Source organism: Pan paniscus, chromosome 5 (genome assembly GCF_029289425.2).
Source record: "Pan paniscus chromosome 5, NHGRI_mPanPan1-v2.0_pri, whole genome shotgun sequence".
NCBI lineage: Eukaryota > Metazoa > Chordata > Mammalia > Primates > Hominidae > Pan > Pan paniscus.
The window spans coordinates 50,870,955-50,894,671 of record NC_073254.2 but is presented as its reverse complement, the minus strand read 5'-3'; the positions used below and the strand labels follow the sequence as shown (position 1 = coordinate 50,894,671).

The window sequence follows — 23,717 nt, the reverse complement described above, 5'->3', positions numbered from 1 at the left end:
GAAAAAGAAAATAATAATAATAATGACAAGATACTTAACATAAATCAGTAATTATTAAATAGACAACATACATCAACTAAATGGTTGCTGAAGCATGTGCAGATATATTCTCATGCTTTCATGAATTCTGAGATTTCCTGGCTATATAATATTTTCAGGTAGGGCCAACATTTCTTAAGGGTAATTATGCAATTTTTTTTTTTTTTTTTTGAGACAGGGTCTCACTCTGTTGCCCAGATTGGAGTGCAGTGGTGCCGTCTTGGCTCACTGCAACCTCTGCCTCTCAGGCTCAAGCTATTCTCCTGCTTCAGCCTCCTGAGTAGCTGAGATTACACGCATGCACCACCATGCCCAGCTAGTTTTTGTATTTTTAGTAGAGACGGGGTTTCATCATGTTGACTAGGCTGGTCTAGAACTCCTGACCTCAATTGATCCACCCGCCTCTGCCTCCCAAAGTGCTGGGTTTACAAGGGTGAGCCACTGCGCCCGGCCTGGTAATTATCCAGTTATACGAACAGTTACATAAAAGAGCATAGTGTTTTTCTGGCATATATATACATATATATGCATAAATTTTTTCTTTTTCTTTTTTTTCTTTTTTCTTTTTTTGAGACAGGGTCTCACTCTCACTTTATACCCCAGGCTGGAATGCAGTGGTGTAAACATGGCTCATTGCAGCCTCAATTTTCTGGACTCAAGTGATTCTCCCACCTCAGCTTCCTGAGTAGCTGGGATTACAGGTGTGCGCCCCCACTAGGCTAATTTGTGTATTTTTTTGTAGAGACCAGATTTCACCATGTTGCCCAGGCTGTTCTCAAACTCCTGAGCTCAAGCGATCAGCCCACTTCAGCCTCCCAAAGTACTGGGATTCCAGGCATAAGCCACACCACTTCTGGTCCTGACATATATTTTAAAATAAGTTTTAGGCTGTGCGCGGTGGCTCATGCGTGTAATCCCAATACTTTGGGAGGCCGAGGTGGGTGGATCACCTGAGGTTGGGAGTCCGAGACCAGCCTGGCCAACTTGGTGAAACCCCGTCTCTACTAAAAATACAGAAATTAGCTGGACTTGGTGGCACCACTGCACTACAGCCTGGGTGATAGAGCGAGAGACTCCGTCTCAAAAAAAAAAAAAAGTTTTAGATGAAAAATATAATTAGCATTAATTATTTTCAATGAATACCTATTAACATCCTGCAGTATTGTTTGGGGGAAATTATAATAAAAACCTACTTGGGAAAAATAAAATCCAACATTCTTGATAGTTTAATTTAAAAGGCTGTGGTTAGATATTTTATTCTCAGTTGTCTAGCAATGTCACATGAATGACTAGTACAAAATGACAGTTTCACAATGGGCTGATGGGTAAAGCTGTCAGCCGGCCAGCTCTTTCAGGTAAGAAACTCGCCTGGTAGCTACATCTTGATTATCAACTTTGCTCATTTAGGAATAGTTGTCTTTTTTTTTTTTTTTTCAGTCTCGCTCTGTCGCGATCTCGGCTCAGTGCAACCTCCACCTCTAGGGTTCAAGCCAGTCTCCTGCCTCAGCCTCCCGAGTAGCTGGGACTACAGGTGTGTGCCATCACGCCTGGCTAATTTTTTGAATTTTTAGTAGAGACAGGGTTTCACCGTGTTAGCCAGGATGGTCTTGATCTTCTGACCTCATGATCCGCCCACCTCAGCCTCTCAAAGTGCTGAATTACAGGCGTCAGCCACCGCGCCCGGCCAGGAATTTTAATACTTTTATCAGTTCATCCAGGGCTGATCTGGCTCTGACACATGAGCTGAACAGCATGTCTTACCTGACAAATCAAATTAGGGTCAGAAGTTTGCCTAATGAGTCCAGTTAAAATGCCAGGCTGCCCAAGGCACTAAAAATGCCCAGAAACCCACAACACCGCATTTCTCAGCTCCCTATCCCCCAGTCTGTCCTGAATTACAAACTTAAGCAATACATTGAGGTAGCAGTCTACACTGGAAAATATGGTACATTTGAAAAACGATGAGTCACAATTCTATTTGACAATCTTTCTCCCCCTGGTTTGTATGGCTGGCCGTCCAGTAAAGTACAGTACAGTAGCCACTGGCTGCATGTGGCTACTGAGCACCCAAAATATGCCTAGTCTGAATTGAGATGTGCTGTAAGTGCAAAATGCATACCAGATTTTGAAGACTTGACTTAAATTAATAAGAATGTAAAATATTTCATTAATAATTGTTTATATTGATTACATGTTGAAATGACAATATTTAGATTTATTTGGGGATATATTAGATTAAATAAAATATATCATTAAAATTAATTTTACTCATTTCTTTTTACTTATTAAATGTAGCTACTAGAAAACTTAAAATCATATATGTGGTTCACTTATTTTTATTAGACAGCACTGATGTAAGGCTCCTGAAGTCCACCTCTATTATCTTAGCAGCTCATTGTGGTCTTAGCCATTCTTTCCCTTTCCAGTAACTTAGATTTAGAAGTTAGAATAGAAGGTAGAAAGTTTTGAACTCTGTGGCCACCCTTCAAGTCAAAAGAATTAAATGCCCAGGAAGACAACAAGTCATAATGTGGCCAGGCATGGTGGCTCACACCTGTAATCCCAGCACTTTGGGAGGCTGAGGAGGGCAGATCACGAGGTCAGCAGTTTAAGACCAGCCTGGCCAATATGGTGAAACCCCGTCTCTACTAAAAATATAAAAATTAGCTGGGCATGGCGGCACGCACCTGTAGTCCCAGCTACTCGGGAGGGTGAGGCAGGAGAATCGCTTGAACCCAGGAGGCAGAGGTTGCAGTGAGCCGAGATCTGCACTCCAGCCTGGGCAACAGAGCAAGACTCTGTCTCAAAAAAAAAGAAAAAAAAAAGTCCTAATGCAATTCTTCATCTCATTTGGATTGATTCTACAATATTGGAGGGGAAAAGGGAAAGGGGGCGGAAGAGTAATCTTCATATTAGTGTCTGCAGAGACAGAATGTGTGTGTATGAAGGATCAAAGAGGACTATGAGAATTGTTTTGGGGAGGAACACACACACACACACACACGAGGAAATAGGACAAAGAGTGTTTTGTATTCCATCTCCACCCCTCTCCGCCTCTCTAGGTTTTGATCTGCTTTATTTTGGCTATACCCATTTGTCTCTCTTTTTCTCAGTGTACCAATTTACACACTTCCCCTGATGGAATGTGGCTCTTGAAAAGAGAAGAGGCCAGGTGCTGTGGCTCACGCCTGTAATCCCAACACTTTGGGAGGCTGAGGCAGGCGGATCACCTGAGGTCAGGAGTTTGAGACCAGCCTGGCCGACATGGTGAAACCCTGTTTCTACTAAAAATACAAAATTAGCCAGGCGTGGTGGCGCATGCCTGTGATCCCAGCTACTCAGGAGGCTGAGGCAGGATAATTGCTTGAACCCAGAAGGCAGAGGTTGTGGTGAGCCGAGATGGGGCCATGGCACTCCAGCCTGGGCAACAAGAGCGAAACTCCGTCTCAGAAAAAAAAAAGCGAGAGAGAGAGAAGAAAGACTAATGGGAGATAAGGATGCAGGCTGGTGTAATAGGTGATAAGGATGCGGCAGCCTAGAAAGATGTTTAACTAAATCGAAAAAGACCTTAGGGATCACTCTGGTTCACCTTCTACCCCAATCCATAACTCTCTTATATGTGGAATAAATGCTGCTGATATTGTTAAAACATTAATATTTATCTAAAATACCAAATATTTACTGAGAAATGGGGGAAAGCCTCTGAAAATATGTTTTTCAACAGGGAAAAAACATGAAGAAAAAACATGATGGCATTGTTTATGAAACTAAAGAAGTTCTCAATCCATCTCCCAAAGTAACACATTGTTGCAAATCACTGTGGGTAAAATACAGTTTTCAGAAGGCATACATGACCCAACTTGTCAGCTCCCAGCCAGTTCCAGCCATGTCAAGGAACCCAGGTAAGATATTTGGATTAAACTAAGATAAATAGTTTACTTAGCATGTGTTTTTCTTGATATTAAGACCATAAAATTGGACATTAAATATATATATATATTTTTTTGTTTGTTTTTGTTTTTTGAGACAGAGTCTCCCTCTGTCACCCAGGCTGAAGTGCAGTGTTGCCATCTCAGCTCTCTGCAACCTCTGGCTCCTGGGTTTAAGTGATTCTCCTGCCTCAGCCTCCCGAGTAGCTGGGATTGCAGGCGCCCACCACCACGCTGGGCTAATTTTTAAAATATTTTTAGTAGAGAGGGGGGTTTCACCATGTTGGCCAGGCTGGTCTCGAACCCCTGACCTCAACTGATCCCCCCTCATAGGCCTCCCAAAGTGCTAGATTTACAGGCGTGAGCCACCGTGCCCGACCCACATTAAATATATTATTTAAATATGAACTATAAGAAAATCTATTCATCCCAGTTCTTAAGTGGCAAAAATCTAAAAGTGACTTTGCTTCATGGTACTAAATCTCTTTAGTTTCCATTAGCCCTGAATCATTGCTGTGATGACCAATTAAGGTAATCCCAAATGGGCTAAAATAGATCAAATTTATCTTTTAATAAAAATTAGTCTTTAAATTGGACCTGACAGTGTCAGTATTGTTAAGGTAGGGAACATTCAGATTAGATTTCTTCTTGATTTTGCCACTAGAGGAGAGAACATGAAGGAAAGATACATTTGGAATTTTGCTTTGCAAAAATGTGTGATTCCTAAATGTCCCAGAATGCTGGAAAATTAAAGTTTTATGTTTTGAAGAGCATTAAAGGACAGTGTTAGGTAAATTTATGAGGTTTTAGGCTTTTAGATAAAAAATATGCTAGATACCTGAGAGGGATTATGAACATTAACTTCAACCTAATATCTAATTTTAAAAGAATTACATGCCACTTGAGAAAGGGAAATTTCAAGCATCCTGATAGTTGCTTGCCACCACACCAGATTTTTTTTTTTTTGAGGTAGAGTCTCACTTTGTCGCCCAGGTTGGAGTGCAGTGGTACAGTCTCGGTTCACTGCATGCCCGGCTAATTTTTGTATTTTTAGTAGAGCCGGGGGTTTCACCGTGTTGGCCAGGCTGGACTCCTGACCTCAAGTCATCCGCCCGCCTTGGCCTCCCAAAGTACTGGGATTACAGGTGTGAGCCACCGCGACCGGCCTGGTATCCATTTTTTAGAAAGCACTGAATTGACTGAAATTTTGAATCTTCATTTGTTTTTGTTTTTTTGAGACGGAGTCTCGCACTGTCACCCAGGCTGGAGTGCAGTGGCGCGATCTCGGCTCACTGTAGCTCCGCCTGCCAGGTTCACGCCATTCTCCTGCCTCAGCCTCCCGAGTAGCTGGGACTACAGGCGCCCGCCACCACGCCCGGCTCATTTTTGTATTTTTAGTAGAGACGGGGTTTCACCGTGTTAGCCAGGATGGTCTTGATTTCCTGACCTCGTGATCTGCCCGCCTCGGTCTCCCAAAGTGCTGGGATTACAGGCGTGAGCCACCGCGCTCCGCCTGAATCTTCATTTGTTAATTCCGTTGTCAACAACAATTATTCCCCAAAGTCTGAGATTGTGTCACCTATGAACACCTTCTAGGAACTTGTAATTTTTTTTAAGAGACGTAATTCACTTAATATAAAGTTCACCCTTTTAAAGTGTACGGTACAGAGGGTTTTAGTATACTCACAACGTTGTGCAATCGTCGCCACTATTCTAAGATTTTATGTTTTATTGTAAACTCTTTCCAGTATGTTTTCACACTCTACCTCCTGATCCTCAGATTCCTTGTGAAGCTGATCGCTGTCTTCCGAGGCGTTCTGTGGGCGTTGCTACTTTTGCCTCAAATGCTTTCCTAATTACAGTTTCACTTCAAAAGAAGAGGCAGGTGAAGTTACTAACGCTGCTGCCCTTGATTTAGAGTTAACAACCCACTAGCTAACGTACATGCTTGTTTTCATGCCTAGAACTCCCGTTTTACCATACGCGAGTTTTATGTCAAATCTCATTAGTGACTGGTAGTCTGGTGGGCCACCAATGTGCTTTCAATGCCTGCCAAACAATTAGAAACCAGGGATCTTCCAATAAAGTGCTGTCTCCCATGTCCTCCCACTTCTGGCCCAGGACACCTGGGTTGCCTTTCTGTTCAGGCAGCAGCGCGTTTCTCCCCTTCATCTTTATGATACCACTGAAGAAATGAGGGATGTGCGGAATGAGGGGGCGGTGTGAGGGGGCACGAACTTGTTATTACGGCGTCGAGAACGCCAGATAGAGTAACCAAAGACTGATAGAATACATAACGCTGGTGTGTGTAATTCGGGAACCCGGCCTCCCTAACTCCAGCTCCCGCCAGTAGCTCGAGGCGAGCTACGCGCGCGCCGCCGCCGGCCGCGTCGCCATGTGCGCTCCCCATTGGCCACAGCTGGCCCACGTGACCTCTATCGCCTAACCTGCTCGTCCGCGCGCGCGCTTTTTCCACCGCAGAAAGCCTAGGGCGGGAGCGGGGGTCTCACTGGTTGTGCGGGTCGCGCGCCCAGCTAAAGTGCGCTAGGTGGTTCCGAGGACCTGGCGGCGCTCTCTGGCGGGGAGCCTGAGACAATGCCTAAGTACTGTCCAGAGGAAAACTCTTACTGAGGAAGCAGGAGATTGAGGAGGTCCACCTCTCCCCTCAGTGGCTTCTGTCCGGGGCTGTGACACGGACAGACTGAAAATGGAAATCACAAGGCAGGAATGTGACTCGCTGAAGCCAAGATTTATCTCTTTGGGGGCGCTCTACACATACAAACATAACTCTTCGGGGGAAAATACTTAATTTTTGTATGGGGAATTCAAAGCCACATTTTCTTAGAAGAGTTGAGGGTCGTGGGAAGTCCAGAGCAACCATCCTGATACACATCATTTAAGGGAAATTAGAAACTCCTGGGGAAACAAAGATGAGTAAAAGCAAAAGGAGGCCCTGCCCACCATTGCTGTGCGGGAATGGAGTGATTTGACAAGGGGCAGAAGTGTAATAATTACTGATGGGAAAGGGCTAAATAAATAAATGCGTGTGCATGTGTGTGTAAGTAGTATAAATGGGAAATATAATTGTAGAATTCAATAGAGAGTTCAGTTTAGCTTATTTTTCTCTTTAAGAGTGCTTGGATGCTTTGCTTTTGCTTTTTTTAATTTTTTGCCTCGATGGCTCACCAACCCTTCCTCCTCTAGATATACATTTTCTTTTTTAATTCGTTCATTCATTCCAGAAATTCTAGAACCTACTATATTCCAGGCACTGTGCTAGGTACTGAGATGACAGTGATAAATAAAAACAGTACCAGTTCCTTCAGTCATGGAGCGTATGGTCTGGTAAAGGAAGCAGACAGTAGTTAATTGCACATATCAATGTTAAATATAATGTGATAAGTGCTAAGGAGAGGTCTAGATGTCATAATGGGGGATTTGACCTAGCAGGGAGATCAGAGAAGGCTTCCCTCAAGATGCAACCCCTGACATGAGACCTGAAGGGGTTAAGGGGGATGGAGGTTGCAGACAGAGGGAGCAGCTTGTGCAAGGGAGAACTGGGAGCCTCTCCCCTTCCAGTTACTGCCCATCTCACCCATTTCCACTATACATACATTAATCTTGCCCCTTAGTTCTTAGGAGACATTTGTTCTCTTAATTCCAAGTTCTTAGGGAGTGCCTGGTTGTAACCTACAATGATTGTTAAAGACAGTGTTATTCAATAGGTAAGTATACATATCTAATATACATATCAATATACATTTAATATACAATACATATTAATATGCAGTCTAATATGCATTATCTCTGTTGTTTTGTATAAGAAAAATATACAATGACTGTAACAAATCGTAGGATATGATATATCTCAATAGAACTAAAAGTGCTGTAGACAAAGTAGTGAGAGATCACATGATTTTGGAAGACTCAAAAAGGCATCTTAGAGAAAGTAATTTTCAAAAATCATTGAGGTAAGATTTGGTCAGATAAAGATACAATTTAGTTAGAGCATAAGGTTCTAAAAGAAGAGTAAGGAGGTTGGACCAATCAGTTGAAATACATTCCAAGGGCTTTGAAAACCAGTCTAAAAAGTTTGTAGAAACTAAGCTAGTGCAGCGGCTTGCCTCTGTAATCCCAGCTATTCCAGAGGCTGAGATGGGAGGATTGCTTGAGCCCAGGAGTTTGAGATCAGCCTGGGCAATGTAGCAAAACACACTCTCTAAAATATTTTTAAAAGTTTGTAGAAATTAAAAAGTTCTATTTAAGTTTTAAGAACTTTCCTGAGATACTTTTTCTCCTCTAATATTTGTCTTGGAAAATTTTAAATCTACAGAAAAGTGGCAAAATTAACTCTGTGGTTATTCATAAACCCTTCCCACAGATTAATCAGTTTTGTTTTGCTTTGCTTTTTTTGAGACAGGGTCTTACTCAGTCGCTCAGGCTGAAGTGCAGTGGCGCGATCATAGCTCATGGCAGCCTTGAACTCCTGGGCTCAAGTGGTCTTCCTGCCTCAGCCTCCCAAGTAGCTGGGACCATAGGTATGCATCATCAGGCCCAGCTACTTTTTTGTTTTTTGTAGAGATAGCATCTCACTTTGTTACCCAGGCTCATCTTAACTCCTGGGCTCAATGATCCTGACTTGTCCTTCCAAAGTGTTGGGGTTACAGGCGTCAGCCACACCTGGCCTTGGTTTTTTTTTGTCGTTGTTGTTGTTGTTTTTTTTAATTTTGACCCATTTGCTTTATCCTAAGAACAAGGATATTTTTCTGCATAACCACAATACAATTATGACACTTCTGAGATACTTTTTTTTTTTTTTTTTGAGACGGAGTCTCTATCTGTCGCCCAAGCTGGAGTGCAGTGGCACAATCTTGGCTTGCTGCAACCTCTGCCTCCCAGGTTCAAGCGATCCTCTTGCCTCAGCCTTCCCAGTAGCTGGGATTACTGGCGCACACCACCATGCCCGGCTAATTTTTTTGTATTTTTAGTAGGGATGGGGTTTCACCATGTTGGCCAGGCTGTTCTCGAACTCCTGACCTCAGGTGATCCGCCCGCTTTGGACTCCCAAAGTGCTGGGATTACAAGTGTGAGTCACCACGCCTGGCCCTGAGATGCTTTTAAATTTAAATTTTGAATAAGTATTTATGAATTAATAATAAGTGACTTACCAATTTTAATTTTATAGCACGTTGTAAGTGCTATATGTTTGCTTAAAAAATATATTTTCTTGGCTAGAAAAATAAAGAATATGAAAAGGCATACAGAGAAGACTCTCTCTTTCATGCTTGTCCCCCATCTGCTCAGTTCTCACTCCCCCAGTTCCCTATCTTAGGCAACTATTGTTCTTAGATTCTCAGGTATCTTTCCAGAATTTCTTTATGCAAGCATGGACAATTGTGAATATGGATTTTTGTTCCTATTTTTGGATGAAAAGTATCATATTAAGCACATGATTCTTACTTGCTTTGTCACTTAATATGATTTGGAGATCCTTCTGCATTAATGCTTAAATAACTTCCTCATTGTTTTTTACAGTGGCATAGTATTCCATTGTGTGGATATACCATAATTTATTTAAACTGTTCCCTACTGACTTACACTTGGGCTGTTTCCAATTACTTAATATTGAAACCAATGCTGCAACAGATAACCTTAAACATATTTCTGTTTGTAAAATTTGATTGATAGATAGATAGATAACATTGCTCCCTACATAGGTTGTACCAATCTAAACTCCCACCAGCAATTGTGAGAGTATCTCCAGGCTTTTACAACAGTGGCTGACATGTTGTAAGTGCTATATAAGTGTTTGCTTAAAAAATAGATTTTCTTGTTTAGAAAAATAAATAAATGAAAAGATGTACAGTGAAAAGCCTAGACCTAAACCCACCTACTTAGGAGCTTACTCTTGGCTGAGGTGAATCAATGCATTGAGACCCTGGCCCTCTCTTCCCACGCTATCTTCTCCCTCCCACTCTTGACTCTGTTGTACGGTCTTGGAGATTTGGGGACCATTGCTGATCAAAGGCCAAATATTTCGCCTGGTTCTAAACCGGGAGCTTTAAATACATGAATGTGCATTATTGTTGCTGTTTTACAACTTTAAATGAAAGGAGAGCTGACTTCAAGACAAATGGAAAGGTAGTGCTGTTTTTAGATAAAGCTACAGAGTAGCCAGCCTTTTTCATACAACCCTAACCTAATCAACAAATATCTATTGAGTACTTCCTATGTATAGGGCACTGAGCTAGGTCTTAGAGTTATGAAATAGATACATGCCCTCAAGGATTTCACCATTTAGTTGTTTAGACAGGCACAAAATATAAATAATCATTATGTCAAGTTTCAACATGCTTTTGCTTTTGGCATACTCACTGCTTTCCTTCCTGTCTCCTTCCTCCTCTGCCCCTTTGCCTACCTAACTGCCCTGATCACTGAGCTGCCCAAGGCTTGTTGGTTTCCTTGTAGCTCCTTCATTTCTCCCAGTGTCCATTATTGAAACTTACCCAACTTGTATTTCTCTTTCCTGATGCAGATATTAGGGTTTGTATTTCTCAAGTGATAATTAGTTATGATTAGTTATTCTGTTAAACTAATAGTTACAAATCATTATGCTTTTGATTGGCACAGGCAGGCCTAGCCCATTTGGAAGTAGGTGAAATTTGTTCAGTCTTCCCATTTGATTCCTGTCTGGGCACCTTCTCTCCTGGGTGAGCTCTCAACCCTCATTGATGTCCTCACTTTTTTTCAGGTGATTGTCAACTAATCATTAGGGTGTTATTTCAAAATGGTTTGAAGTGAGGATCTCAGGAGTATGTTTATGTTTCAAGATACAATTTTATAGAAAACTGAAATTACAGGCAATAGGGTTGCAATTTTGATCAGAAGGCCGTAAGCCACCGACTTAGGGACTTACCCTTGGCTGAGGTGAATTAATGCCCTGGCCCTCCGTGCCCCACACTATCTCCCCCCTGCCACTCTTTACTCTGTCATGGGATCCTGCAGTTTTGGGGACCATTACTGTCAGAGAACTTTGAACCCAGCTGGCAGCTGTGGCTCAGTGGCCTCTGGAGGAGAGTGGGAGTGTAACGGTGGAAGTGAGTCGGTAGTCTCCAGTGCCCTCAGGCACTCTTCCCTTTATCTTCTCCCAGTCAGCTTGCAGCCTCGCTGCCCATGGTGAAAGGTGATTTTTTTTCAATCTCTATCACTCTGTGTAGGTGGCTGCCTTTTCCACTCAGCAGAAGTGGTTCTCACTAGTTGCCCAATGTATTTAAAAGTGTGGATTTGTATACTGATGCTGTATTTTTGTTGCATTAATTTTTTTTAAATCAAAGCAACTCAGGTTCATGGAAACAAATCAACTAGTACAGAGAGCTTATGTTGAAAAGGGGCTTGGACCAGCACCTGGCACATAGAAAGCCCTCTATTTGTTGAATGAATGAATAAATGAATGAATACAAAGTCAGTGTCCAGCCTGTCCTTTTCACCTCCACCCCATCCCACCATTCCATTACTAGCAGTGAAATTCCTTAATTGGTCATGTTTTCCAGTTTTCTAGATCCGTGATTCTTAACCCTGGGTGCATGTTAGAATTATCTGGGGAGCTTAAAAAACAAACAACAACAACAAACCTATGTGTAGTCTCATTCCCAGACTAACAAAATTACTTTTTTTTTTTTGAGACGGAGTCTCGCTCTGTCGCCCAGGCTGGAGTGCAGAGGTGCGATCTCAGCTCACTGCAACCTCTGCCTCCTGGGTTCACGCCATTCTCCTGCCTCAGTCTCCCAAGTAGCTGGGACCACAGGCGCCCGCCACCATGCCCGGCTAATTTTTTATATTTTTAGTAGAGACGGGTTTTACCATGTTAGCCAGGATGGTCTCGATCTCCTGACCTCGTGATCTGCCCGCCTCAGCCTCCCAGAGTGCTGGGATTACAGGCATGAGCCACCGCGCCCTGCCCACAAAATTACTTTTTAAGCCTCCAAGCTGATTGTCTTGTGCAGCCAGAATTCAGAACCAAACCAGTGTTCTAAATAATGTGCATTTACATTTATTCCTCTCTCTCTTTCTTTTCTTTTTTCTTTCTTTCTTTTTTTTTTTTTTTTTTTTTTTTGAGACAGGATCTCACTGTGTCTCCGAGGCTGGAGTGCATTGGTGAAATCTCAGCTCACTGCAGCCTTGACCTCCTGGGCTCAAGTGATCCTCCCACCTCAGCCTCCCAAGTAGCTGGGACTGCAGGCATGCACCACCACGCCTGGCTAAGTTTTTGATTTTTTTTTTTTTTTGTAGAGACGAAGTCTCACTATGTTGCCCAGGCTAGTCTGAAACTCCTGGGCTCAAGCGATCCTCCTGCCACTGCCTCTCGAAGTGCTGGGATTGCAGGAGTGAGCCACCATGCCTGGCCTGCTGCTATCTCTTGGTTAATCAAATTCATATCATTCATTGACTCCGTGACATGGCAGATGAGGTTTAGCGCATACTGCACCCTCTCTTTTTCTCATATTTGATGTTAAATTATTATTATTATTTTGAGACGGAGTCTTGCTCTGTTGCCCAGGCTGAATTGTAGTGGCGCAATCTCGGCTCACTGCAGCCTCTGCCTCCCGGGTTCAAGTGATTTTCCTGCCTCAGCCTCCTGAGTAGCTGGGATTACAGGTGCCCGCCACCACGCCTGGCTAATTTTTGTATTTTTAGTAGAGATAGGGTTTCATCATTGTTGGCCAGGCTGGTCTTGAACTCCTGACCTCAGGTGATCTGCCCGCCTCGGCCTCCCAAAGTGCTGGGATTACAGGCGTGAGCCACTGTGCCCGGCCGTTAAGTTATTTTAATACTTCTCTCTGTTGTCTTCATAAACTTAAATAATTTGCACTCCTATTTCTTATTTGATCCATGTTCAGCAATATCACATGAACTCCCATTTTGTAGGATAAAGATACTAACTTCCATGTCTTCTTCTCACCCAGTCTTCTGGAGCCTTCTATTTGTTCCCTATATTTTTTAATTCTTACATTTTTGAAGTTGTTACCATTTGCATTCTGGCCTCCAGCCACAGTCACCTCTTCCATGCTATCCGTAAGTTATTTCTAAAAGTTACAAACCAATAAACTTGGTTTACATTATAGTATCTATATAGTGTCTATCACCAGGTCTAGTGATAGTAGCTGACATTTATATAATACAGGATTTATTGTATAGTAGGTACTTTATGAACATCATTGTTTAATAGTCATAATGATCAGAAGGTCCCTTTTTAAAAATGGGGAAACTGAGGCACAGAGAAGTTGAGGCTTACCTAAGAACAGGAAGTCAGAAAGTGACTGAGACAGAACTGGAACCATTTCCTACAGAAGGATAGGATGAATTTTTTTTTCTTTAGGTACAAGTTTAGGACCCTTGCCAGCTGGAAAGACAATGCACATCAAGGTCAAATACATATTTTTCTCTTCTCTGTTTTGGGGAGGAATAAGGGTGGTCTTTGGGTCCAGTCAGTTTTCTTTTTTCCATTTCTGTTTATTCTTTTTAGAGCTAGGGTCTGGGTCTTTGTCTGTTGCCCAGGCAGGAGTGCAGTGGCATGATCATAGCTCACTGCAGCCGCCAGCTCCTGGGCTCAAGCGATCCTCCCACTTCAGCCTTCTGAGTAGTTAGGACCACAGGTGCACTCCATCACAAGCGGCTATTTTCCTTTTTTTTTTTTTTTTTTTTTGTTGGTAGAGACAGGGTCTTGGTCTATATTGCCCAGGCTGGTTTCAAATTCTTGGGCTCAAGTGATCCTCCTGCCTCAGCCTCCCAAAGTGCTGGGATTGCAGACATGAGCCACCCTGCCCTGCCACTTTTTTTTATTTCTGGTAGTGACTAATTTCAAACACTTCAGGATCTCTTTCCTTCTTAGCAGATGGACCAGTCTCCTGTTTCATATACAAAATTGATGTCTTCAGGGGTAAATACCTGAATCTTCCTCTCACTTCTTCCAGACTTCCTTAAAGATCATCATATCTTATCTCCTCTCCTGTCTCAAAGGAAGGGGGAACCTTCCTCCTGTTCAAAACTAATCCTCATATTTGTATTTACATTCCTTCTTAACTTCTGGGACTTCACCTCAACAATTTGCCCTACTGTATTTCCCATTTTCTGTTGCTCCTGATCTAATTTCTCTTCTCAATCTGCAAACCTGCTCAAGACTCAACTAAGAAAATTCCTCCAACACACCTCCTCCAGCTACTGCCAATTCTCTCATTCCTTCATCAGGACACTTCTTAGAAGAGCAGTCTACACATATTGATGCCAAGTCCAGTTTGGTAACTCAAATTCATACTCACCGTCATGAAAATTTCCATTCATCCCCACTACAAGACCAGTTCTCTTTTCTTATACTTAGAACCTGGGTTATACCAGCAATTCTTTTTGTTTTATTTAATTAATTAATTAATTAATTTTTTGAGACAGAGTCTAACTACATCGCCTAGGCTGGAGTGCAGTGGCGCGATCTCGGCTCACTGCAGCCTCCACCTCCCAGGTTCAAGTAATTCTTCTACCTCAGCACCCCCTAGTAGCTGGGATTACAGGCACGTGCCACCATGTCTGGCTAATTTTTGTATTTTTAGTAGAGGCAGGGTTTCACCATGTTGGCCAGGCTGGTCTCGAACTCCTGACCTCAGATGATCCACTTGCCTCAGCCTCCCAAAGTGCTGGGATTACAAGCATGAGCCACCGCGCCTGGCCGGCAATTCTTTTTAAAGGATCAATTTGTCCTTGGCAAGAGACTTTGAGCCTTCCTGAGATTGATTTATAGGACTGCTAAATTTAAGCAAATTATTTCAAAATTATTATTCAGACCAAAGATTGTTAAGAATTAAACATTAACTATGATAAATTTGATTATGAAAGGGCATGCCCTTTGAGTTGGTGCCATAGCTATTGATTTTGTACTTGAAATATTTGCATCTTCAAAGCGATTGAATTTAAAGCACTAGCTAATGCTCTAAAATCCTCATAAAAGAAACCACTTTCCCCAACTAAAAGAAGAGGTCACTTTGAGTTTGAGATGAAGCCTTGAGCTCTGGTGAGGTGGTTTGTCTCTGAGAAAGGGAGACATGTATTTTCCAATCTGGCAGCAGATGGCCCAGAATGTGGAGAGGCCAAGACTTCCAGTACTTTCAACCTCATTTTTTTTCCATGTTGTGTCAGCATTCCAAAGGTAATGTTCAAATACTTCCTTGAAATTCCTTTAACAGTCTGGGACTTAGGGGTGTTGGCTACCAGCAATGAAGACTCTGTCCTGGAATGACTTTACCTTGAGAAAAATCACCTAAAATTATGCCTAGTTATACAGATAAAGCCCTGCCAGGTTTAACACAGAGGAATATCTTTTTGGAAGGAAGTATAAAACAATCCCTTCAGTTTAAACTTAAACCACATTTTAATTTGCTTCATATTTGGACCATAAGCTTCCTATATGATCTTTTATTGTTTTCTGGACTTTCTCATTTCCTTTCCTCCCCTCCTCCATGTGATTTGTAATTATTACATCCTCAAACTTCCCTAAGTTCTCAACCATACAATCGCTTCCACCAAGTCTCCCTTTCCACTGGGAACTTCCCTTTGAGAGTTGTTATCTTGCTCCAATCTGGTTACTCTCTAGGCACACTGCACCACTGAGATTCTGGGACTTCCCTACACATGGGTTGGAGCCACCTTTTGTTAAATCTTGTGGTTTTTTCTTTCTTAATTTAGTCTTACTCTATTTATTGTGTTTTACTGGAATACTTCCTCAAGAGACTTCCTAACAAATGGTGTATGGAAGAAAAATTCCTGAGTCCTTGCATGTGTGCAAATGTCTTCATTAAACGCTCCCATATTTTTTATTTTTATTTTTATGTTTTTAGAGACAAGATCTCACCCTGTTTCCCAGGCTTGAGTGCAGTGACGTAATCTTAGCTCACTGTAGCCTTGAACTCCTGGGCTCAACCTGTCCTTCTGCCTCAGCCTCTTGAGTATCAAGGACTATAGGCTCATGCCATCACATCTGGCTAATTTAAAAATTTTTTTGTACAGATGGGAGTCTCACTATATTGCCCAGGCTGGTCTCAAACTCCTGGGCTCAAGCAGTCCACTCATATCAGCCTCCCAAAGTGTTGGGATTACAGGCGTGAGCCACTGTGCCTGGCCCTGCCTCTCACATATTATTGAGAGTTTAGCTGGGCATAGAATTCTAGATTGAAAATAATTGTTTATAACATCTTTGAGGGCATTAAAAAATTTCTCCCACTATATTATAATATCCATTGTTATTGATGGGAAGTCAGTTGCCAAATGAATTCATGTGTCTCCTCAAAGGTTTTAAAGAGTCTCCTTCTATTTATCCTTGGTGTTTTGAAATTTCAATATGTTCAAAGGGTGAAGTTTTTATTTCCCCATTTGCTGTCCTGAGAACTTGGTAGGAGTTTCTTTCTTTCTTTTTTTTTTTTGAGATGGAGTCTCGTTCTGTCGCCTAGGCTGGAGTGCAGTGGAGACATCTCTGCTCACTGCAAGCTCCGCCTCCTGGGTTCACGCCATTCTCCTGCCTCAGCCTCCCGAGTAGCTGGGACTACAGGCATCCACCACCACACCCAGCTAATTTTTGTATCTTTAGTAGAGATGGGGTTTCACCATGTTAGCCAGGATGGTCTTGATCTCCTGACCTCGTGATCCGCCCACCTCGGCCTCCCAAAGTGCTGGGATTACAGGCATGAGCCACTGTGTCCGGCCAGGATTTTCTAATATGAATGTTTGTGCCCTTTATTTCTGGGAAGCTGTTTTGCTTCGTTTTGATCATTTCCTCCTCTGTTTCACCCTCCCTGGAATTCCCATTAATCAGATGCTGGTCCTTTCATATTGTTTCTCTGTATTACCTATCTTTTCTCTCATGTTTTCAACTTCTGATTTTCTTTCTCTGAGATTTCCTTGACTTAACTTTTTTTCTTTTTTTTTTTGACTTAACTTTTTTTCAGGCTATCAATTGTATTTTTAATTTTGGCAATCATATTTTTTAAATCTGAAAGATTTTGTTCTAGGATTTTTCTTTTTTCATAGCATTCTCTTTTGTTTTATGAATGTAATATTGTCTTAAATCTCTCTCTAAACAGGCCAGGTGCAGTGGCTCATGCCTGTAATCCCAGCACTTTGGGAGGCCAAGATGAAAGGATCGCTTGAATCCAGGAGTTCAAGACTCCATTTTTTTTTTCTGAGACGGAGTCTTGCTCTCTTGCCAGGCTGAAGTGCAGTGGCGTGATCTTGGCTCACTGCAACCTCCGCCTTCCAGGTTCAAGTGATTCTCTGGCCTCAGCCTCCCGAGTAGCTGGGACTACAGGTGTGCACCACCACACCCAGCTAAATTTTGCATTTTTAGTAGAGACGGGGTTTCACCATGTTGGCCAGGATGGTCTCGATTTCTTGACCTCATGATCCGCCCACCTCGGCCTCCCAAAGTACTGGGATTACAGGCATGAGCCACCGCGGCCAGCCTATTTTTTTTATTTTTGTTTTTATTTTTGAGACAGAGTCTCACTCTGTCACCCAGGATGGAGTGCAGTGGCACAATCTCGGCTCATTGCAACCTCGACCTCCCAGGTTCAAGCGATTCTCCTGCCTCAGCTTCCCGAGTAGCTGGGATTACAGGTGCACGCCACCACGCCTGGCTAATTTTTGTGTTTTTGGTAGAGACGGGGTTTCACCATGTTGGCCAGGCTGGTCTTGAACTCCTGACCTCAGGTGATCCACCTGCCTTGGCATCCCAAAGTGCTGGGACTACAGGCATGAGCCACTGCGCCCGGCTCCATTCTTATTTTTAAAAACCTCTCTAAACACATACGTTAGAATTTGCAAAACATTATTTTCTTTCACTGAATTATGTGTTTTCTTCAGGATTACTGTTTTGTTTATCTGGTATTTGTTTTTTTGGCAAGGTCTTACTCTATTACCCAGGCTGGAGAGCAGTGGCAAGATCTTGGCTCAGTGCAGCCTCAACATCTTGGGCTCAAATGATCCTCTCACCTCGGCCTCTGAGTAGGTGGGACTACAGACACACATCACCACGCCTGGCTAATTTTTTGTTTGTTTTTATTTTGTAGAGATGGGGTCTCACTATGTTGCCCAGGTTGCTTTTGAACTCTTGGCCTCAAGTAATCCTCCTGCCTTGGCCTCCCACAGTGCTGGGGTTACAGGCATGAGCCACCTTGTAGGTAATTCTTTGTTATTTTAGTGAAAGATACACTGGATAGCTAGTGTGGGTTTTTTCTGCTGTTATGTGAGAACTATTCCCCCAGATGGGTAGTAATAACTAACATTTATATAGTGTTTACCTGTGTTCTAGGCACTGTTCTGTGTAACTCATTAAGTCATCTCAACAACCCCTCTATGAGGTAGTTACTATGGTATTTCTTTTTTCTTTTTTGAGATGGAGTTTCACTCTTGTTGCCCAGGCTGAAGTGCAGTGGCAGGATCTCAGCTCATTGCAACCTCCACCTCCTGGGTTCAAGCGATTCTCCTGCCTCAGCCTCCTGAGTAGCTGGGATTACAGATGTGCACCACCATGCCCAGCTAATTTTTGTATTTTTAGTAGAGACGGGGGTTTCACTATGTTGGTCAGGCTGGTCTCGAACTCCTGACCTCAGGTGATCCACTCACCTTGGCCTCCCAAAATGCTGGGATTACAGGCATTGAGCCACTGTGCCCGGCCATGGTATATCATTAAGTTCAATATTCCATCAATTGTAAGATGAACCATTATTTTGTTTACTACTAAAAAGGTAAATAATGCTGTTGAAATATGACATGCCATTATGAGATTATAAGACACATACTGATTATGCAGGTATTCAAGATCTTTGAATGAATAAAATAATACATTACTATTGCCATTTTACAAATGAAGAAGCTGAGGCATGGAGAGAATGGATAACTTGTGGCAGGTTACATATTTAATATGTAGCAGATTTTATATTTGAATCCAAGCTTTCTGGCTTCAGAATTCTACCACTATGCCTAAGTGCCTCTCCAGGACTCTCCCGAATGGAGACTCAGATGCTGCCTAGGAGGGTTTTGAGCTGTCTGGGCTTTAGGGAGATGAGTTAGTTTCTGGCTCCATGTCCCGCAAATGCCAGAACAAAGAGACCTTTAATTTGAGGTGCCAACGTCCATCAAGAAGCTTCTGCTTTCACCACAGGGTTTGACCTCTTCCATTAAAGAAGAGTGGTCTGGATTCCTTCCTTCCTTCCCTCCTTCCTTTTCTTCTTTCTTCTTGCTTTCTTTTCTTCCTTTTTTATTTCTTCCTTTCTTCTCTTCCTTTTCTTTCTTTCTGTCTTTCCCTCCCTTCTCCCTTCTCTTTCTCTCTCTCTTTCTTCCTTCCTCTCTTCCTCCCTTCCTTTCTTCCTCCCTTTTCCTTCCTTCCTTCATTTCTTTTTTTTTTTTTTCACTCTTGTTGCCCTGGCTGGCGAGCAATGGCGCGATCTCGGCTCACTGCAACCTCTGCCTCCCGGATTCAAGCGATTCTCCTGCCTCAGCCTCCCAAGTAGCTGAGATTACAGGCATGCACCACCATGCCAGGCTAATTTTGTATTTTTAGTAGAGACAGGGTTTTTCCGTGTTGGTCAGGCTGGTCTCGAACTCCCAATGTCAGGTGATCCACCCGCCTCGGCCTCCCAAAGTGCTGGGATTACAGGCATGAGCCACTGCACCTGGCCTTTCTCTCTCTCTCTCTCTCTCCTTCCTTCCTTCCTTCCTGGTCTTGAACTCCCGACCTCAGGTGAGCCACCCGCCTTGGCCCCCCAAAGTGCTGGGATTACAGGCACGAGCCACCGAGTCCCCCAGCCACCCTCCCTTCCTTCCTTTCTTTCTCTTTCCTTCCTTCCTTCCTTTTCTTTTTCTTTCTTTTCTTTCTTTCTTTCTTTCTTTTTTTTCTCTTTCTTCCTTTCTCTTTCTTTCCTTCGTCCTTTCTTCCTTTCTCCCTTCCTTCCTTCTTTTCTTTTCTTTCTCCTTCCTTCCTTCCTTCCTTCCTTCCTTCCTTCCTTCCTTCCTTCCAGACAGGGTCTTGCTCTGTCACCCAGGCTGGAGTACAGTGGAACAATTATGGCTCACTGCAGCCTCAAACTTCTAGGCTTAAGTGATCCTCCCACCTCAGCCTCCCGAGATCTGAGACTACAGGCACACACCACCACACCTGGCTAATTTTTTGTATTTTTTCTAGAGATGCGGTTTCGCCATGTTACCCAGGCTGGCCTCAGACTCCTGGCCTCAAGTGATCCGCCCACCTCAGCTTCCCAAGGTGCTAGGATTACAGGCCTGAGCCACCTTACCTGGTCTGAATTCTCTTTTCTTTCTTTTTATTTGCCTGAACTCTGTGCTAGGTACAGTGAGCTGGGGGCACCAAGTGGTGCAGTTGATCCCCATCAGACTTCCAGTTAAGGGTGCGTCTCCCTCTCCCAGTCTCTGCGTCTTGGTGGGGTAGATGGTCTTCCAAGCATCAGGAGCCCCTGTGGTGGGTTCTCTGTGCTTTCTCTCCTGGTTTGTTTATTTGCATCTTGTCTCATCTGCTTTCTGCCTTCCAGAAACACACATAGGTCTCTCATCTGTTGTTGACCTGCCTCCCATTCTCTTCCGTGTTCTGGCCTTGTTCTTTTTCATACTTTGATTTTGGTGAGGTCTTGGGGGAGATTAGGAGAGATGGAGAAGCCAATGCTTGTGCTCAGTCTTGAACCAGAAGCCCCTAGACCCCTATTTTTAGTGAACAAAATCAGGAGTATAAATGGATGACCACTACATGAGAAAATAAAATATTAACATTATGCCTGGCAGTGGAAAGGCACTTATAAAACCTTCACACCATGTTTGCTTAAAAGCTTGCCTAAATGCAACTCGAGGAACAGGTGATGGGAGGTCCTTACATAGGATTCTCAAAGTACAATAGTATTTTTTAAAGTTCCGACACATTGAGGCTGATTATTTCCTTTACAAAGTATTTTTTTTTTGAAACATGGTCTTTGTCACCCAGGCTGGGGTGCAGTGGCATGATCATGGGTCACTGCAGCCTCAACCTCCCAGGCTCAAGCAATCCTCTCACCTTGGCTTCTCAAGTAGCTGGGACTACAGGCACTACCATGCCCAGCTAATTAAAACAATTTTTTTTTTTTTTTTTTTGGTAGAGACAGGCTCTCCCTGTGTTGCCTAGGCTGGCCTGAACTCCTGGGCTCAAGGGATCCTCCCCCAACAGCCTCCCAAAATGCTGCAAAGCACCTGACCTACAAAAATTTTTTTTTTCTTTTTTGAGAAAAGATTAACCAAGTCCAGGCATGGTGGCTCACTCCTGTAATCTCAGTACTTTGAGAGGCTAATGACGGAGGATCACTTGAGCCAGGAGTTCTAGACCAGCCTGGGCAACATGGTAAGACTGTCTCTACAAAAAATAAAAAATTAGCTGGGCATGGTGGTACATGCCTGTAGTCCCAGCTACTTGGGAGGCTGAGGTGGGAGGATTGCTTGAGCCTAGGAGGTTGCAGTGAGCTGTGATTGTGCCACTGCAACAGAGAGAAGCAGAGAGAGGCAATAGAGAGAGACCCTGTATTAAAAAAAAAAAAAAAAAAAAAGGCTGGGCGTGGTGGCTCACATGTGTAATCCAAGCACTTTGGGAGCCTGAGGCGGGCGGAACACCTGAGGTCAGGAGTTTGAAACCAGCCTGGCCAACATAGTGAAACCCTATTTCTACTAAAAATACAAAAATTAGCCGGGTGTGGTGGCAGGCTCCTGTAATCCCAGCTACTCGGGAGGCTGAGGCAGGAGAATCACTTGAACTTGGGAGGTGGAGGTTGCGGTGAGCCAAGATCGCGCCAAGGCACTCCAGCCTGGGCAACAGAGCAATACTCAATACTCCATCTCAAAAAAAAAAAAAAAAAAGAAAAAGAAAAAGGATTAACCCGCTGGGCTTGGTAGCGACACATGTTGAAGTCCCAGCTATTTGTTCTTGGGTCAGGTGTCCACTTCTGATCCAATCCACTTTGGCCTGGGGTTGTGGTGGGAAAATGTAGGAAGGAAACTGATTGCTTAGGCAACAGGATAGATTCTCCTGGAGGGAAAATCTCTATCTAGGAGCAATAGGCTATACCTTTAAATAGGCTATACCTTTAATACAAGGACCTTAAGTTGTGTTTTAGGATTCTGAATCATCATTATTATCACACACTTTGGACGCGGAGGCAGGAGGATTGCTTGAGCCCAGAAGTTCAAGTCCAGCCTGGGCAACATGAGACTCCATCTCAAAAAAAAAAAAAAAAAAAAAAAAAAAAGATTAACCATGAAGTTTTTCCAAATTCCTTACTGGGCCATTTAGACTATGATTTTATCTTGAGACTTGTGTGTGGATGTATACATATTCCCACAACTTTTCAGTAACAATTATTACATAAAATGAGCAACTTTTTTCTCCTAGATATTAAAATTTTAATACTTGGAAAATAATACAGAGTTTTACTTTTTTCATTCATTTTGAATCTCGTTAAAGGAATTTTTTTGCCTCCAATATATAACTAGTTTAGAGCTGTGATCTAATGATTTCTTCCCTGTTACAATGTTTCTTACAATATGGTGGTATAGCTATCTTAGTGTATAAATGTCTATAAGGCAGGTGCACCAACTCTCTTTAGCTAGCAAATAATGTCATATATAGGTTGCGTACTGCACAGCTCTCAATCTGTTTTACATTGAACTTTTATGAGGAGTGGTAAATGACTAGAACTAAAAACACAACCTACTAGTATCACGAACTTAATTTTTAAATTCCACTTCCAGAGTCTGTGCTGAAGCTGATTTATAGCCAACATATACTCCTACAGTTTTATGTACATTCGACAGCTCTGGACAATGGAAATAATGGATATAGATATTTAAGATTATTTGTTTAGCTGCAGGGAAGAGAAATCTACTTCAGTCACCTCCAGAAAGATGTGGTTTCTGGTGAGGATGCTTATGAAAAGGAACTGAACTTGGAGGGCTTGGGCTCTGAGGCAGGCTGGCGCTGGGGCCCAGTCTTTCTTGAGTATTTTTTTTTTTTTTGAAATGGAGTCTCACTCTGTCGCCCAGGCTAGAGTACAGTGGTGCCATCTTGGCCCACTGCGACCTCTACCTCCCGGGTTCAAGCGATTCTCCTGCCTCAGCCTCCCAAGTAACTAGGATTACAGACATGCACCGCCACACCCAGCTAATTTTTGTATTTTTAGTAGAGACGGGGTTTCACCATGTTGGCCAGGCTGGTCTTGAACTCCTGACCTCGTGATCCACCCACCTCAGCCTCCCAAAGTGCTGGGATTACAGGTGTGAGCCACCACACCCAACCTCTTGAGTCTTGGTTTCTTTCTGATTACCTGTTCAGTTTTCCTTTATTAGCCAACATCCCCTGTCCTTTCAATGTTTTCTTCCTCTTCATAATTTTTACTTACAAGTGGCTTCAACTCATCATGGCCCCAACATAGTCCTATGGCATTTGTGATCCCAATGCCACCCATGCCCTTAGTCTCCTGAGTCTATTGAGCAGAGAGGAACCTGACTGACCCTGTTCCTTTTGGGACTAAGTTCTGAGTACTTGGCCAGGCAATGGATTATTTGTTCTTGGGTCAAGTGTCCACCTCTGATCCAATCCACTTTGGCCTGAGGTTGTGGTGGGAACATGTAGGAAAGAACCTGATTGCTTAGGCAACAAGATAGATTCTCCTGGAAGGGGGTGTGGGC

General features: G+C 43.1%; 1 protein-coding gene across 1 annotated transcript in view; it reads left to right on the top strand.

Annotated features, from left to right (window-relative positions):
• The first annotated feature begins 3,528 nt into the window (after window positions 1-3,528).
• The window catches only part of PXT1 (peroxisomal testis enriched protein 1), a 35,799-nt gene continuing 15,610 nt past the window's right edge, over window positions 3,529-23,717 (top strand). Inside the window, exon 1 of the mRNA XM_034961974.4 lies at window positions 3,529-3,941. Within this exon, the coding sequence (XP_034817865.1) occupies window positions 3,773-3,941 (169 nt within the window). The 5' untranslated portion in view covers window positions 3,529-3,772. The remainder of the gene's footprint in view (window positions 3,942-23,717) is intronic.